This window comes from Esox lucius, chromosome 24 (genome assembly GCF_011004845.1).
Source record: "Esox lucius isolate fEsoLuc1 chromosome 24, fEsoLuc1.pri, whole genome shotgun sequence".
In the NCBI taxonomy this organism is placed as follows: domain Eukaryota; kingdom Metazoa; phylum Chordata; class Actinopteri; order Esociformes; family Esocidae; genus Esox; species Esox lucius.
Genome location: NC_047592.1, coordinates 22,258,232 through 22,276,498, shown reverse-complemented (window position 1 = coordinate 22,276,498; position 18,267 = coordinate 22,258,232). Strand labels below are relative to the sequence as shown.

Below are 18,267 nucleotides of genomic sequence, written 5' to 3'. Positions count from 1 at the left end.
AGCGTCTAAATGCGGATTGTGATTTTTTCCCCCCCTGTCTTTCAATGATACTCGGGTCCCACACCCCTCCCTCCATGTCTCTCCCTCCCTCCCTCTCTCCCTCCCTCTCTCCCCCCTCACCGCTCACAGAGTTAACAAGAGAGTTACAGTCTGACTTTCAACCGCCGGCGCTCCACTCAAACTTTCCATTTTTTTCACCAGTATAAAATAAATGAATAAACAATATAAATTGAGATGTTGTTATTCCACCCACATGTAATTACATTCACTGTGATGTTTATAGATGTTAATTTTAGATGTAGATTAAGACATTTGATATTTGTATGCCCGTTAAATGAACATATATTTTCTTGGTTTTTAAACCTACTAAAGCCTATTCTAGGCATTAAAACGCTATGAAAACTCGTGCATTCCAAGTTCTTGTAGATGCCAATAGCTTAAACGTTTAAGAGCACGTATGATCTTTTTTTAACATTTATTTCACAGAGAATAATGTTGTCAGGGACAACCAAATGTTTATACATTACACAAAATAATGTTCATATAAATGTATTTTGTACTTGGGCGATCAATGTAAGCTTACCATAAAATAGAAGAACCAAAGTTACGCAGCCGCAAAAATCATTTAGGCTAATCATTATCAAATGTAGAATGAGTTATTTACAGGAGTAGGATGAAATCACGTAAAATACCGTGAATGAATGAAGAAAAGTAGGTTATTGTACAAAATCTTAACTGGGAATTAACTTTCAAACCTACATATCGACATCATCTTTAATTATCTGTAGTACATATTGTTACACCTCTCCATTAACAACCACGCATTTGTAAAATATGCATTCTATTCATCTTTATACATGAATGAGAATATGAATAAGACTATGCATCTACCTTGCCTAGGCCAATTGATTTACTTTTTTTTACCCGCTCCCTGTCTGCGTTATACAATGTAACAGCGACCTCCTGTGTTCACCAGTATCCAGGACATAGGCCTTCAGTTAACAAACATCCATACATTGATGTAACATACATTAGACACAGGATTCATGAAGAACAAATGTATTTATGTACAATTGTATACATCCTTAAAGAGACAATGATAAAACAAGTCTCAATGTCTCATTCCTCATTGCCGACCTCATGCTCATGCTTCCGACCTGGACTAGGATTAAATAGACTGGTCACCCCTCTGAGCCTGGTTCCTCTCTAAGTTTCGGACCCTTTTTGGGGGTTTCCTAGCCACTGTGCTTAACACTGTTGTTACTTGCTCCTTGGGGTTTAAGGCCAAGTGTTTTGTAAAAGCACTTTGTGACAACTGCTGATATAAAAAGTAACTAAATCAATTTGATTGATTGATTGACTTGCATATTTGGTGTGGTTGATACATTCTGAAATAATGTACACTCCTCCATAAACCAAGTAATCTACAATTACAAAAATATTCTGCCCATTCTTCTTAACAACATTGAGGCAACTATTTGCATTAGCATTTTTGAGTATTTCCATCCAGTGTTTCACAAACACTAATATATTAAGAACATGTAATGACATTACTAGTGTACCAAAGGTACACTAACAGCAATCAGGGTACCGTTGGCTAGCACGTGGAGGTCTGTGCGACCCTCCAAGGATATTCCTCCCCAGACCATCACTAACCCACCGCCAAACCGCTCATGCTGGATGATGGTGCAAGCAACACAACATTCATGAGTCACACATGATCAGTGTGAACCTGCTCTCATCCGTGAAAAGAAAGGTGCGCCAATGGTGGACCTGACAATTCTGGTGTTCTCTCGCAAATACCAATCAAGCTACACGGTCCTGGGCTGTGAGCACAGGTCCCACTAGAGGACGTTGGGGTCCCATGCCACCCTCATGGAGTCTGTTTCTGACAGTTTGGTCAGAAACATGCACACCAATAGCCTGTTGGAAGTCGTTTTGCAGGGCTCTTACAGTGCTCCTCCTGTTCCTCCTTGCACAAAGGAGCAAATACCCTGTCCTAGTGCTGGGTTGTTGCCCTGTCCAGCTGTCCTTGTGTAACGGCCCATCTCCTGGTATCTCCTCCATGGTCTCAAGACTGTGCTGGGAGACACAGCAAACCTTCTTGTGACAGCATGTATGGATGTGCCGTCCTGGAGGAGCTGGACTGCCTGTGCAACCTGAATGGGTTGCAGGTACCGCCTCATGCTATCAGTTGTGACAAGGACACTGTCAAAATGCAAAAGTTGAGAAGAATCAGTCAGGAAGGATAAGAAGAGAGCAATTGTCTGTGGCCACCACCTGCAAAATCATTCCGTTTTGGGGGTTGTCTTGCTGTTGTCACTTTCATTTGCACCAAAACAGGTCACATTGATTCACAATCGCTTATGCTTCCTAACTAGACAGTTTGACATCCCTGAAATGTAATTAACTTGGTGTTGCACTGTGATGATTACGTTTTCCTTAAAACATTTTGAGCAGTGTATTTATTAGCCTTTAGCAAAAGTGGAATGAAAGCCTATAGGACACTTAAGAAAATGGCACAACAAAATTGCCCTCAAGCTTTAAAAAATGTTGCCTGTAGGCTATAAACATTCACAAAACCAGATCATCTCTCTTGAAAAGGAAGTTGGGGAAACACGCAACTGAAGTGAAAAGTGCTGTAATAAAAAAGAAAACTTAAATTGTTTTTATACCAAAGGAAATATTTATCAGTAAAAAAATACAAAAGCTTGTGAGAGGCAACACAGCACTTACAGTGGGGCAAAAAAGTATTTAGTCAGCCACCAATTGTGCAAGTTCTCCCACTTAAAAAGATGAGAGAGGCCTGTAATTTTCATCATAGGTACACTTCAACTATGAGAGACAAAATAAGAAAAAAATGACAGAAAATCACATTGTTGTCATGGTGCGGTGAGCAGCAGCGCCACGGTGCCATAGTTTCTCAGTTCCCATACCTCACAAACACATCCTGGACTGTCACATGTTTCCAATCTTCCACACCAGGTCCCAATTTGTATCATTTGTATGTGTATATATGTTTCCCCTCTGCTCCCCACATTGTGGATCATTGTTGCTGTTTGTTCATTTAATCGGTGAGTGTTGTTGAATGTACTGTTTGAATTTTAATTGTTAAGACGCATGTTGCACACTTTTATTTCATTCAGTCATTAGTATTGTTTTTCCGTTCGTGTTTGGTTTGTTCGTTGTTTTAATAAAACCCACGAACGAGATTACTGCCTGCGCCTGGTTCCTAACCAACACGACACCAACGACAGTCGTTACAGAATGATCCACCTAAAATGGAACCAGCAGGCTATGACGGAGGAGGATCACCTGTGGAATCGCCGCCTCCTCTTATGCATGCTCGGCACGTTCCTCTACCGAGACCTGGAGCGGAAAGCTCCCTTTACCGTGGAGCGTGTCGAGCGTGTGCTCGGGGAGGCGTGCAGACAACGGGCCATCACGAGCACAAAGGAGCTGCTGGCCAGGTACCCATTCCGTCTGCGGAGGGACATCTTCCCTTCATCTGAGAAAACACAGCAGTCGAGGACGAGGTGCCCAACGCTCGGTCCGAGGTCCCCCCAGGAAATGTTTAGGGGGGGGCTGAGTGGGTGCCCGAGGGAAGTCCCGACGGCGCCCCCTCTATGTCCGGTGCCTCCTCGACCCCGTGCAAGCTGGCCAGGCTGTAGGCTGGCCATTAGGCGCGCACCGCTTCCTGCTCTGCGGCCTTCCGCCGCCCCTGTCCCTGCGCCATGGCGCCGATCGCCCCCTGCTGCATTGGAGCAGCAGCCAGCGCCTCCTACCTACCTGCCAGCAGTGGCAGCCAGCGCCTCCTACCTGCCAGCAGCGGCAGCCAGCGCCTCCTGCTGCAGTGGAGCGGCAGCCAGCGCCTCCTGCTGCAGTGGAGCGGCAGCCAGCGCCCCCTGCTGCAGTGGAGCGGCAGCCAGCGCCTCCTACCTACCTGCCAGCAGTGGCAGCCAGCGCCTCCTACCTGCCAGCAGCGGCAGCCAGCGCCTCCTGCTGCAGTGGAGCGGCAGCCAGCGCCCCCTGCTGCAGTGGAGCGGCAGCCAGCGCCCCCTGCTGCAGTGGAGCGGCAGCCAGCGCCCCCTGCTGCAGTGGAGCGGCAGCCAGCGCCCCCTGCTGCAGTGGAGCGGCAGCCAGCGCCCCCTGCTGCAGTGGAGCGGCAGCCAGCGCCCCCTGCTGCAGTGGAGCGGCAGCCAGCGCCCCCTGCTGCAGTGGAGCGGCAGCCAGCGCCCCCTGCTGCAGTGGAGCGGCAGCCAGCGCCCCCTGCTGCAGTGGAGCGGCAGCCAGCGCCCCCTGCTGCAGTGGAGCGGCAGCCAGCGCCCCCTACGTGCCAGGTGTGGCATCCTGTGCCTCCCGAGGCCGAGGAGGAGTGGCCTCTGCCGCCGGAGGCCGAGGAGGAGTGGCCCGACGGCTCAGCCACCCTGGTTAGTCTCGGCTGTTCCGCCCCCTCGTTGGGTTTGTGCCGATGGGGGTTCTGCGCTGCCCCGCCCCCCCTCCCTTGGGCTGGGGTTCGTCTTGGCCCATCCAGTGGCCAGGCCTTTGGGGGGGGGTACTGTCATGGTGCGGTGAGCAGCAGCGCCACGGTGCCATAGTTTCTCAGTTCCCATAACTCACAAACACATCCCGGACTGTCACATGTTTCCAATCTTCCACACCAGGTCCCAATTTGTATCGTTTGTATGTGTATATATGTTTCCCCTCTGCTCCCCACATTGTGGATCATTGTTGCTGTTTGTTCATTTAATCGGTGAGTGTTGTTGAATGTACTGTTTGAATTTTAATTGTTAAGACGCATGTTGCACACTTTTATTTCATTCAGTCATTAGTATTGTTTTTCCGTTCGTGTTTGGTTTGTTCGTTGTTTTAATAAAACCCACGAACGAGATTACTGCCTGCGCCTGGTTCCTAACCAACACAACACCAACGACAGTCGTTGTAATTGTAGAATTTCTTATGAATTCTTGGTAAATTCCTCTTTAAAATAAGTATTTAGTCACCTACAAACAAGCACGAGTGGAGGACAGAGGAGCCTCCTAAAGAAGAAGTTACAGGTCTGTGAGAGCCAGAAATCTTGTTTGTAGGTGAACAAATAATTTATGGTGGAAAATAAGTATCAATAAATTCATTAAAAATCCTACAATGTGATTTTCTGGATTTATTTTTCTCATTTTGTCTCATCGTTGAAGTGTACCTATGATGAAAATTACAGGCCTCTCATCTTTTTAAGTGGGAGAACTTGCAAAATTGATGGCTGATTAAATAATTTTTTGCCCCACTGTATTTGCTTATCAACTTGACATTGCAGGCTCTAGCACATCTCATCCACTAGTGGCTAGTTCACGTTTACAAGGTATGTGAACACAGGCCAGACACATTTGTAAACATGACTTGCCAAGCAAAAGAGGCTCATTCAAATTTCTTTAATACCAAAAATTTATTCATTAGGTTTACATGTTCAGAATAAATGTAAAACTCAATACTTCAGAGAAGTATATTTAGAAGTCACCCTTATATGACTGGTATCAATTATGTGCAGGACATAAGGGATTTGAATGTAGGTCACATAAACCCATATCTTATCTGTTCCAGGGATAGAGTGCCAATGCATCATAACCGAATGTAAGAATATAGCCTACCCACAAAGAAAGCTGATAATGAAAGAAAGCCTTTATCGTGTGTGAGTCGAATTAGAAATATCTTCGAGAAAAACAATTGTCTTAAAAAAAGGTTATGGTGTAAGAGGGTAGCTCAGCCATTTCATTGTGGAAATATTTCAATTAAACTGAAATATGTATATATTTCCAAAATATGTTTATTCCAAGCGAGTGCTTGGACTCTATGACAAAATTTACAGAATTTGTTTTTGTACAGAAATGCAATTTCATTATGCAGAAAACATTATTACAATCCTATGTATACATCTCAAAAATGGATGGGATTGGAATCAATCCTGAACCGAACTGCAACCCCTCCCCACCCCGACCAGGCCTCGATATCCTGTCCATAAAAGTTACAAACAGGATTGGTGACAAAGCGCAGCCCTGGCGGAGGCCAACCCCCACCTGGAACGAGTCCGACTTACTACCAAGAACCCGAACACAGCTCTCACTTTGGACATACAGGGATTGGATAGCCCTCAGAAGGGACCTCCTCAACCCATACTCCCGCAGCACCTCCCATAGTATCTCCCGGGGGACCCGGTCATACGCCTTCTCCAGATCCACAAAACACATGTAGACTGGATGGGCATATTCCCAGGCCCCCTCCAGGATCCTTACAAGAGTAAAGAGTCCTTGCAATTACCTCCTCAGTTGAGGTCAACAGTGTTCCATCCTTACTGTACACAGCTTGGATAGTTCCCCGTTTTCCCCTCTTTATCCAGAAACACCTTGGTGCCGACCGAAAGTCCTTCTCCATGGCTTCCCCAAACTCCTCCCACACCCGCTGTTTTGCGTCTTTCACAGCAGAGGTCGCAGAACATCGGGTCTGTCAGTACACTGCAACCGTCTCCGGAGTCCTCCGGGATAACATATCCCGGAAGGCCTCCTTCTTCAGTCGGACGGCTTCCCTGACCACCGGTGTCCACCAGGGTGTTCGAGGGTTACCGCCCCTTGATGCACCTAAGACCTTTAGACCACAGCTCCCCGCTGCAGCTTCGGCAATGGAGGCTTTGAACATCGACCACTCAGGTTCAATGCCCCCAACCTCCACAGGGATGCCAGAATAGCTCCGCCGGAGTTGTGAGTTGAAGATCTTTTGGACAGGGGCCTCCTCCAGACGTACCTAGTTCACCCTAGCACTACCCGTTTGGGTTTTCCCGGTCTGTCCAGAGTCTTCCCCCACCCCCTGACCCAACTCACCACCAGATGGTGATCGGTTGACAGCTCCGCTCCTCTCTTTACCCGAGTGTCCAAAACATGCGGTCTCAGATCCGATGACACGATCACAAAATCAATCATCGACCTTCGGCCTAGGGTGCTCTGGTACCACGTACACTTATGAGCATCCTTATGTTCAAACATGGTGTTTGTTATAGATAATCCATGACTAGCACAGAACTCTAAAAACAAACGACCACTTGAGTTCAGATCAGGGAGGCCGTTCCTCCCTATCACGCCTCTCCAGGTGTCTCCATCATTGCCCACGTGTGCGTTGAAGTCCCCCAGCAGAAATATGGAGTCCCCTACTGGAGCCCCATACAGGACTCCATTCAGAGTCTCCAAGAAGGCCAAATACTCCGAACTGCTGTTCGGGGCATATGCACAAACAACAGTCAGAGACCCCCCCCCCCCACAACCCGTAGGCATAGGGAGGCGACCCTCTCATCCACTGGGGTAAACTCCAACATAGCGGCACTCAGCCGGGGGCTTGTGAGTATCCCAACCCCCGCTCGGTGCCTCACACCCTGGGCAATAAAGTCCATCCCCTATCCAGGAGTACGGTTCCAGAATCTGGCTTCTTCCCCCACAGAGAGGTGACATTCCACGTCCCCAGAGCCAGCCCCTGCCACCCGGGTCTGGTCCGTCGAGGCCCCTGGCCTTCACTGCCACCCATATGGCAGCGCACCCGACCCCAGCGGTTCCTCCCATGAGTGGTGGGCCCATAGGATGGAGAGGGGGGTGCCACGTTGCTTTTTCGGGCTATGCCCGACTGGGCTCCGTGTGAAACCCGGCCACCAGGCGCTCGCCGACGAGCCCTCCCTCTGGGCCTGGCTCCAGACGGGGGCCCCGGGCTTCCTCCGGGCAGGGTAACTCCTCCTCTTCCTCGTTTATACATAGGGGTTGTTTTGAACCATTCTTAGTCTGGCTCCTCCCCTGAGACCACTTTGCCATGGGAAACCAGGAGCACTACACAGCCCTCAGGTTCATAGGAACACACAAACCTCTCCACCACGATAAGGTGATGGCTCCCGGAGAGGTGATAATTATATAATTATAGGTTCTATAATTATATAATCATCATACATTAATTGGGAGTGTCCAGCCTTGCATAAAGATTAGAAACTTGGTCTGGCTTAACAATATAGGTATGTTTTAACACACCATGCCAAGATCACAAGACCTAACAAAAACTATTTGATTATTGATGGCCATTCTTTTTTGCTAGGACTAAAACAAAAATGTGCACCTCTTGGGGTCACAAACACTATGATACCACGACAAATTCTGCACAAGTGCTGACTGAAAGATGTCTCTAAGAACCATTACAGCCACAAGCTAAGCGAGAGTAGATGAATGATGTTGACCACATAATGTGAAATTCACATCCTCAACAATGACATTGAAAATAATATCAGGATTTTAAAGAAATCAAGCAATACATCTGTTTACTACCAAATAACAGCCCTCTATTAGTCCAAGGCGCTATCTAGCTGCATAGGGAAACACTACCGTTGGTCAGATTTTAACACTTGACCGTTCTTGACCGTTAATGCAAATATCCAATCAGTCAATAAAACTGCATCAACTCAATGCTTTTAGGCATGTAGACATGGTCAAGACGATCTGCTGAAGTTCAATCCATCAGAATGGGGAAGAAAGGTGATTTAAGTGGCTTTGAACGTTGCATGTTTGTTGGTGTCGGACAGGCTGGTTTGAGTAATTTTGAAAGTGCTGATCTACTGGAATTTTCCGGCTCAACCATCTCTAGGGAATACAGAGAATGGTTTGAAAAAGATAGAATATCCAGTGAGCGACAGTTCTCTGGGCTAATATGCCTTGTTGATGACAGAGTTCAGAGGAGAATGGTCAGACTGGTTCAAGCTGATGGAAAAGCAAGAGTAACTCAAATAATCCCTTGTTACAACCGAGGTATGTAGGAGAGCATCTCTGAATGCACAACACGTCGAAGCTTGAAGCAGATGGGCTACAGCAGCAGAAGACCACACCAGGTGCCACTCCTGTCTGCTAAGAACAGGATACTGAGGCTATAATCTGCACGGGCCCACCAAAATTAGACAATAGAAGATTGGAAAAATGTTGCCTGGTTTGATGAGTCTTGTTCTCTGCTGCGACATTCAGATGGTATGGTCAGAATTTGGCCAAAAAAAGCATCATCCTGTCTTGTATCAACGGTTCAGGCTCGAGGTAGCGGTGTAAGGGCCACATCCTACCTGAGTATTATTGCTGTCCATGTCCATCCCTTCATAACCACAGTGTACCCATCTTCTAATGTCTACTTCCAGCAAGGGGTCCAAACTGATACTAGCAAGGTTTACCTAATGAAGTGTACATGAACATGTTGACTATAGTCAGACAAATACATTTAGAACAAAATAACAGGGCAGAATTATTCTATTTTATTGCAACTTAATCAAACGGCAAATTATGTAAACTGGACTTTTTACCCCACTATCGGGGCAAAATGCCGCTCCCTATGGGGTAAAATGCCCGTTGGGGGATATTTTACCCCAAGTTAATATTATTTCCATATTTAGGTGTCAAAATCATTCTGTCAGTGTAATCTATTCCAGTGAAAGGAATTCAGTCTTGATCGCAGTATTTAAAGGACTGGTTTGCTGTTTTTTTAATACTTTTTTCTGATTATTTACCCTAATCCTGGACCGTGGAGACATTCTTTTTTGGAATTAATACAGTTTTGAGAGTTAAATTTTTTTTAAATGAAGCCTCTCCCATCTAAAATGAAAGTGAATGAAAGTGAAAAGAGAATTTCACAGAAATTTTGATTTTCTTTCAAAAACAAGGACATTTCTAAGTGACCCGTATATATTTATATATATACATTATGTAGTAAAAAGAACCAAGCTAGTGAATACAAATATCTAAACTCTGGTGAATTCCCAAATCACCTAGCAATTATTTATTGATCCATTACAAATGCAAAGTATTATAAAGCGGTACCTTACATATACTATATTTATTTATTGTTGGATTTCCATATTACAGACTATAAACTCTAAATAATCCCAGTACAGTCAAGGATTTTTGGTAACCTTTGATATGGGAAAAAGAACATGACACGTTTTCTTAGAAAACATTGTTATCTCACAGGAATATATCGTAATGACCGTATTATATTTATTTTTTTATTATTACCTTAAATCTCATGGCTAATGTTTAATCCTACACAGATATAAGAACTAACACTTTTTGAACTCCAACCCAGTTTATAGTAAAGTAGGAGCTGAATATATCATCCTGTAAAAGTTTAGGTTTGTAGAATGAGGGTATTGGTTCTGACCCTGTTGATGCTGTTCCTGTCCGGGACTCTCAGTGAAGATGGTGGGGAAGACAACCGCTGTCAGACAGACATGTGTAACATTCTTAAGAGTTTGAAAGCCATAGAAGCCAGATTGAATGCTACAGAGAACCAGATGGAAGAAATGAGAAACATACAAGATACTGTTGCTGTACTACAGAGAACTGCTGAAGGTAATCAAAATCCAACTCAAAACAATTTTTGTTAATGTAGTTAAATGTATAGAATGAGATTATACTAACAACCAATAGTACTGATTACCTTTCTTTGAATGTAAGAAAAATAACTCTGACTACATGTACATTAAGATAGCATAACCACAGTAAAAATATTAGATAAAAACATTGTCCTGGGAAAAGTTTCCCAGAAGAAATCAATAAAATCATGGGTGAAGGAAAGCCTTGCAAATGTTCTTTTATTTTTGGAAGACGAGCTTCAAACTCTAACCTAAAATATCTCTCTCCTTTAATAGTTCAAGCAGCCGAGATCAGAGCCATGGAGACCAGCAGTCACATTTTAATGGAGAGCATGAAGAGAGTTAATGAAGGTGATTTACACAACAATTCTTAGAATGATATGTGAATCGTGAATTCTGTTGGTCTGAAGAAAACACTTTTCAAAGTGGTGGATGTGTGTGTGTCACTGAGAGGGAGACACCAATGAGAGAGATAGAGAGAGACAGGGAGATGTGTGTATGAAAGACAATGTGTGTAAACATGGTACATGGAAACTTAATGTAAGGATGAGTATAGAGTTTTCTCATTACTGCCATTATGACAAACAGATGTATTTTTTTGCAGTAGCCTAATCTGTTATTGAATAAACAGTGTGATGTAAAAACAAGTTAAATAAACACTAATGGCACAAGGGATAATGATACTCACCATGGTATTGATTGAAGATGGTGGTATCTTGACAAAAATACCCTGAAATGAAACAAAAACATTCTGATGGCTCATCTTAGGGTGACCACATTTTCAAAACCCCAAACCGGGACCCTTGTGTAACTGCACGTTAATGCATGTGCACGTTAATGCACTTATGCACGCATGTTGGCCATCATGCATGCTTGTGGTTGGTGGAGAGGGGGGCGCTTTGATCTTTGATGAGAATTTTTGCTGTGCCTCGCAGTTCTATGCAGTTGTTTGTTTGGTTCTGACTCGTATGTGGAAACATTACAGTATTATTATTATTTTTATTTTAATTGTGCTGAAAACCAGGACAATTTTAGTGTTTTACAGATATGTTGTCGGGACCCGGGACACCCAGTTTGAAACAGCAAACCGAGACGTCTGGTCAACCTATCATTTGGCCCTCACCACTTTGCAACCCTGGCATTTGCAATACGTTTAAATAGTTACATCAGCTATGGTCAAACATGGCAAAAACCTACAAAGAATAGTTGTTGTTTATTTACTCATTCAAAATCCTGTGTTCCAGTACAGGAAAAAAGCTTCAAGTGTTTTCATTGTGGGCAAATGCCACAGAGTCCAACGTGGAGCAACAGCAACACCTTCTGGACGAACTGAAGAACAAGATTGAAGGTATAATGTAAAATAGGAACCTTTAGGGAAAAGCTGTCCAGAACTTAAAAATGCACTCTCAATAACCTCTGGTGATGTATACCAGTTGGTAAGGTTGTTCCAGGACTTCTGTGGTGCTTCATAAGGATCACTGTTGTGTACTGAGCTTACCCTTTTCAGTTGCGCTGATGATTCCTCGACTAGACCCTTCATGACCAGATCCAGCTCTTCACTTGGCGAAAGGTCTGGGCCGCTGATAGAGTTTATAATAGAAGATTGTCATGCCCAAAAGCTCTCAAGCCGGTCATCACAGTAAGCAAACATTTCCAGAAAGCCTGCTCAAAACCAGCCCAAAATGCCTGAAAACGAGGCCAACATTTGTTGGAGCCCAGCATTGACTATGTTACAAGTGACCCCCCACCCCTCCCCGGGAACAAAACGTAAGATATGGTATTGACGCATGTGAAGCTGTAGCTGACGTCTGACTGTGATGACAGCATAGAAACACACGATATAGCACATAAAGACAGAAATGGTGTGGCCGCGGTGAAGTTCAGAAGTAGCCCAAAAATAGTGCCAAATACCTCTGTTTCGTAGTCCTAGTTATCTTTACACCTCTTACGAATGTTGCCAAATGTTTATTCTTGTAATGTTGCCCCCAGTGTAGGACAGATCGTGACTGGCAATGATTTCAGGCCTTCACTTTTAACGAGTGTCCACCAGTAAAGACATTAGGATTTCGAGACTTTTACCCCGTTACCCTCCTTCTTTTTCAACACCCCCCATTATCTACCCATTTTATTCACCCCCCCATGTTTATTCAGCCTCAGCGTATACCAGTAAAATGCTTTTATTTTTTAAGTGCAAAAAATACCGTATTTCACAATGAATATGTCACAAATAAATAGATGTACAATCGTTAAAGTTGTGTAAACGAGTTCAATGAGAAAATGCTAGTATTTGCTCGTTCCTCAAAACAAAAATTGACAGACGTTTTTCTTGAAAGTCACTTCTTTTTTGCCTAAAAAAAACCAAATATCGACCTTAAAACATGCCAGTCTATTGCACTTTTTTCTGATTATTTAGCCTAATCCTGGACCGTGGAAACATTCTTTTTTGGAATTAATCCAGTTTTGAGAGTTAAATTTTTTTTAAATGAAGCCTCTCCCGTCTAAAATTAAAGTGAATGAAAGTGAAAAGAGAATTTCACAGAAATGTTGATTTTCTTTTAAAAACAAGGACATTTCTAAGTGACCCATATATATTTATATATATACATTATGTAGTAAAAAGAACCAAGTTAGTGAATACAAATATCTAAACTCTGGTGAATTCCCAAATCACCTAGCAATTATTTATTGATCCATTACAAATGCGAAGTATTATAAAGCGGTACCTTACATACACTATCTTTATTTATTGTTGGATTTCCAGATTACAGACTATAAACTCTAAATAATCCCAGTATAGTCAAGGATTTTTGGTAACCTTTGATATGGGAAAAAAGAACATGACACGTTTTCTTAGAAAACATTGTTATCTCACAGGAATATATCGTAATGACTGTATTATCTTTATTTTTTTACTACTACCTTAAATCTCATGGCTAATGTTTAATCCTACACTGATATAAGAACTAACACTTTTTGAACTCCAACACAGTTTACAGTAAAGTAGAAGCTGAATATATCATCCTGTAAAAGTTTAGGTTTGTAGAATGAGGGTAGTGGTTCTGACCCTGTTGATGCTGTTCCTGTCCGGGACTCTCAGTGAAGATGATGGGGAAGACAACCGCTGTCTGACAGACATGTGTAACATTCTTAAGAGTTTGAAAGCCATAGAAGCCAGACTGAATGCTACAGAGAACCAGATGGAAGAAATGAGAAACATACAAGATACTGTTGCTGTACTACAGAGAACTGCTGAAGGTAATAAAAATCCAACTCAAAACTATTTTTGTTAATGTAGTTAAATGTATAGAATGAGATTAGACTAACAACCAATAGTACTGATTACCTTTCTTTGAATGTAAGAAAAATAACTCTGACTACATGTACATTAAGAACATAACCACAGTAAAAATATTAGATAAAAACATTGTCCTGTGAAAATTTCCCAGAAGAAATCAATAAAACCATGGGTGAAGGAAAGCCTTGCAAATGTTCTTTTTTATTTTTGGAAGACGAGCTTCAAACTCTAACCTAAAATATCTCTCTCCTTTAATAGTTCAAGCAGGCGAGATCAAAGCCACGGAGACCAGCAGTTACATTTTAATGGAGAGCATGAAGAGAGTTAATGAAGGTGATTTACACAACAGTTTTTAGAATGATATGAGAATCGTGAATTCTGTTGGTCTGAAGAAAACACTTTTCAAAGTGGTGGATGTGTGTGTGTCACTGAGAGGGAGACACCAATGAGAGAGATAGAGAGAGACAGGGAGATGTGTGTATGAAAGACAATGTGTGTAAACATGGTACATGGAAACTTAATGTAAGGATGACTATAGAGTTTTCTCATTACTGCCATTATGACAAACACATGTATTTTTTTGCAGTAGCCTAATCTGTTATTGAATAAACAGTGTGATGTAAAAACAAGTTAAATAAACACTAATGGCACAAGGGATAATGATACTCACCATGGTATTGATTGAAGATGGTGGTATCTTGACAAAAATACCCTGAAATGAAACAAAAACATTCTGATGGCTCATCTTAGGGTGACCACATTTTCAAAACCCCAAACCGGGACCCTTGTGTAACTGCACGTTAATGCATGTGCACGTTAATGCACTTATGCACGCATGTTGGCCATCATGCATGCTTGTGGTTGGTGGAGAGGGGGGCGCTTTGATCTTTGATGAGAATTTTTGCTGTGCCTCGCAGTTCTATGCAGTTGTTTGTTTGGTTCTGACTCGTATGTGGAAACATTACAGTATTATTATTATTTTTATTTTAATTGTCCTGAAAACCAGGACAATTTTAGTGTTATACAGATATGTTGTCGGGACCCGGGACACCCAGTTTGAAACAGCAAACCGAGACGTCTGGTCAACCTATCATTTGGCCCTCACCACTTTGCAACCCTGGCATTTGCAATATGTTTAAATAGTTACATCAGCTATGGTCAAACATGGCAAAAACCTACAAAGAATAGTTGTTGTTTATTTACTCATTCAAAATCCTGTGTTCCAGTACAGGAAAAAAAGCTTCAAGTGTTTTCATTGTGGGCAAATGCCACAGAGTTCAACGTGGAGCAACAGCAACACCTTCTGGACGAACTGAAGAACAAGATTGAAGGTATAATGTAAAATAGCCTACAATTAACGTAGGCGATGTCTTAACTGAGTTCAAACTACTGAAACAGTGCGGAGAATACAGTATACATGCCCTATTTTTCATTTCAAATAGACAAATTAATTTACAGACACAGGGAATTTCCTTTGTGAATTCTTTGTATTCCATCCTAATCTGTATCTGAAAAGACCTTGATTATCTCTCCAACTCTTTCTCATAGACAAACCGAAGATCGCGTTTTTGGCTGCACTAGCAGGAAATGGCCATATAAAATCCTCTGACAGAGAGACCAACTTGGCGTTCAGAAATGTTTTGATGAACATTGGCAATGCCTACAATTCTGCCTCAGGTATGAGTTTTGAATGAGTGTCTCCAACCTAATAACACCTCCCTTTCCAATGTAACTGGTGTAGACATTAATGGCTGTGTGTGGTGTTATTTTGAGGGGACAGCAAATGTACACTGTTATATAAGCTGTACACTCACTACTTTACATTGTAGCAAAATGTCATTTCTTCAGTGTTGTCACATAAAAAGATATAATCAAATATTTGCAAAAATGTGAGGGGTGTACTCACTTTTGTGAGGTACTGTATGTCATTTTAGTTGCTTCTGCCCTCACCTCTCCCCGCTCCTCTGATATAGGTGTCTTCTGCGCACCAGTGAGAGGAGTCTACTACTTCAGCTTCTCGTCATTTGGGTTCAATGGGCGCAACGTCTGCGTAAGTCTGTTCAAGAATAGTGCGCGGATGTTGTCTGCATGTGATCATCATTCAGCGGCCGACAGCTCTGACAGTGCAAGCAATGGAGGGACACTGCATTTAGAACAAGGGGCTCAAGTGTACATGACCCTGCATGCACGTTCTCACATATTTGCGGACGACCAAAACCGCAGCACATTTAGAGGGTTCCTGCTTTTTAGGACATGAGGATATATGACTCTTGAGGAATGCTGTTTAATGTTTTAATAAATATGAGAGACTATAAAATGATTCCCTAATATATGGCTATGAAATGTGTAAAATAAAACATGTGAAATTACCAATTAATATATGCATTTAAAATATTATACTAAATGTTTGTGGGTATCATTACTATACACTATATACTGCACATCACTTATTTTTACTAATCTTTAAAAAGTGAAATTGGCAGTTAGGTTGGTTCATTATTTGTTATGGTTCTATGACCCGAATGGTACCTGAACCCCTACCAGTTACTTCTGCACGTTCAGTTTAAATAAATGGATCACAGTCAATCTGATTACTGTTACTACCTGATTATCATTGTGACACTAACTGCTTCCATACCTCCAGCCTTATGCATTGTTCTAAAAGATACAGTATCATATTTCTATAATTTCATGTTGCATCTAAGAGGTGGCCTTTTAGAAATGCTCAGTTGGTCAATATTTGCAGTTTTTAATTCCACAACTTCTAGGAATTAGCCTCATTAGCATCATCCAAATTCACATATTGAATCTGTGCGTCCCAACTCCCAAGCAACAAAAGCTGCATTTCAAGCGGAAACTAACTCTAGAGACTCTTACCCGTGTAAGTGCCCTCTGTTTCAGATACAAGCTCCATCAAAATATCTCTCAGCTTTCTCTGTTTGATTTTGTCTTTCGTAGGAACCTTTAGGGAAAAGCTGTCCAGAACTTAAAAATGCACTCTCAATAACCTCTGGTGATGTGTACCAGTTGGTAAGGTTGTTCCAGGACTTCTGTGGTGCTTCATAAGGATCACTGTTGTGTACTGAGCTTACCCTTTTCAGTTGCTCTGATGATTCCTTGACTAGACCCTTCATGACTAGATCCAGCTCTTCACCTGGCGAAAGGTCTGGGCCGCTGATAGAGTTTATAATAGAAGATTGTCATGCCCAAAAGCTCTCAAGCCGGTCATCACAGTAAGCAAACATTTCCAGAAAGCCTGCTCAAAACCAGCCCAAAATGCCTGAAAACGAGGCCAACATTTGTTGGAGCCCAGCATTGACTATGTTACAAGTGACCCCCCACCCCTCCCCGGGAACAAAACGTAAGATATGGTATTGACGCATGTGAAGCTGTAGCTGACGTCTGACTGTGATGACAGCATAGAAACACACGATATAGCACATAAAGACAGAAATGGTGTGGCCGCGGTGAAGTTCAGAAGTAGCCCAAAAATAGTGCCAAATACCTCTGTTTCGTAGTCCTAGTTATCTTTACACCTCTTACGAATGTTGCCAAATGTTTATTCTTGTAATGTTGCCCCCAGTGTAGGACAGATCGTGACTGGCAATGATTTCAGGCCTTCACTTTTAACGAGTGTCCACCAGTAAAGACATTAGGATTTCGAGACTTTTACCCCGTTACCCTCCTTCTTTTTCAACACCCCCCATTATCTACCCATTTTATTCACCCCCCCCATGTTTATTCAGCCTCAGCGTATACCAGTAAAATGCTTTTATTTTTTAAGTGCAAAAAATACCGTATTTCACAATGAATATGTCACAAATAAATAGATGTACAATCGTTAAAGTTGTGTAAACGAGTTCAATGAGAAAATGCTAGTATTTGTTCGTTCCTCAAAACAAACATTGACAGACGTTTTTCTTGAAAGTCACTTCTTTTTTGCCTAAAAAAACCAAATATCGACCTTAAAACATGCCAGTCTATTGCACTTTTTTCTGATTATTTAGCCTAATCCTGGACCGTGGAAACATTCTTTTTTGGAATTAATCCAGTTTTGAGAGTTACATTTTTTTTAAATGAAGCCTCTCCCGTCTAAAATTAAAGTGAATGAAAGTGAAAAGAGAATTTCACAGAAATGTTGATTTTCTTTCAAAAACAAGGACATTTCTAAGTAACCCATATATATTTATATATATACATTATGTAGTAAAAAGAACCAAGCTAGTGAATACAAATATCTAAACTCTGGTGAATTCCCAAATCACCTAGCAATTATTTATTGATCCATTACAAATGCGAAGTATTATAAAGCGGTACCTTACATACACTATCTTTATTTATTGTTGGATTTCCAGATTACAGACTATAAACTCTAAATAATCCCAGTACAGTCAAGGATTTTTGGTAACCTTTGATATGGGAAAAAAGAACATGACACGTTTTCTTAGAAAACATTGTTATCTCACAGGAATATATCGTAATGACTGTATTATCTTTATTTTTTTACTATTACCTTAAATCTCATGGCTAATGTTTAATCCTACACTGATAT

At 42.2% G+C, this 18,267-nt stretch overlaps 1 protein-coding gene across 1 annotated transcript; it reads left to right on the top strand.

The window, feature by feature from the left end:
- Positions 1-13,385: 13,385 nt before the first annotated feature.
- On the top strand, positions 13,386-16,306 carry LOC105006142. Its single transcript, XM_034290680.1, has 5 exons — positions 13,386-13,675; positions 13,974-14,048; positions 14,942-15,046; positions 15,264-15,392; positions 15,689-16,306. The coding sequence occupies exons 1-5, from the start codon at positions 13,465-13,467 to the stop codon at positions 15,970-15,972; spliced, it is 804 nt and encodes a 267-aa protein (XP_034146571.1). The 5' UTR covers positions 13,386-13,464; the 3' UTR covers positions 15,973-16,306.
- The last annotated feature ends 1,961 nt before the right edge of the window (positions 16,307-18,267 follow it).

What these genes read in the sequence shown, in the direction of transcription:
- LOC105006142 (XM_034290680.1), top strand. Translation starts at nt 13,465, where the DNA reads ATGAGGGTAGTGGTTCTGACCCTGTTGATGCTGTTCCTGTCCGGGACT. An exon ending in CATGAAGAGAGTTAATGAAG is followed by an intron (nt 14,049 to 14,941) that starts GTGATTTACACA and finishes CCTGTGTTCCAG; the next exon opens with TACAGGAAAAAAAGCTTCAA. An exon ending in ACTGAAGAACAAGATTGAAG is followed by an intron (nt 15,047 to 15,263) that starts GTATAATGTAAA and finishes TCTTTCTCATAG; the next exon opens with ACAAACCGAAGATCGCGTTT.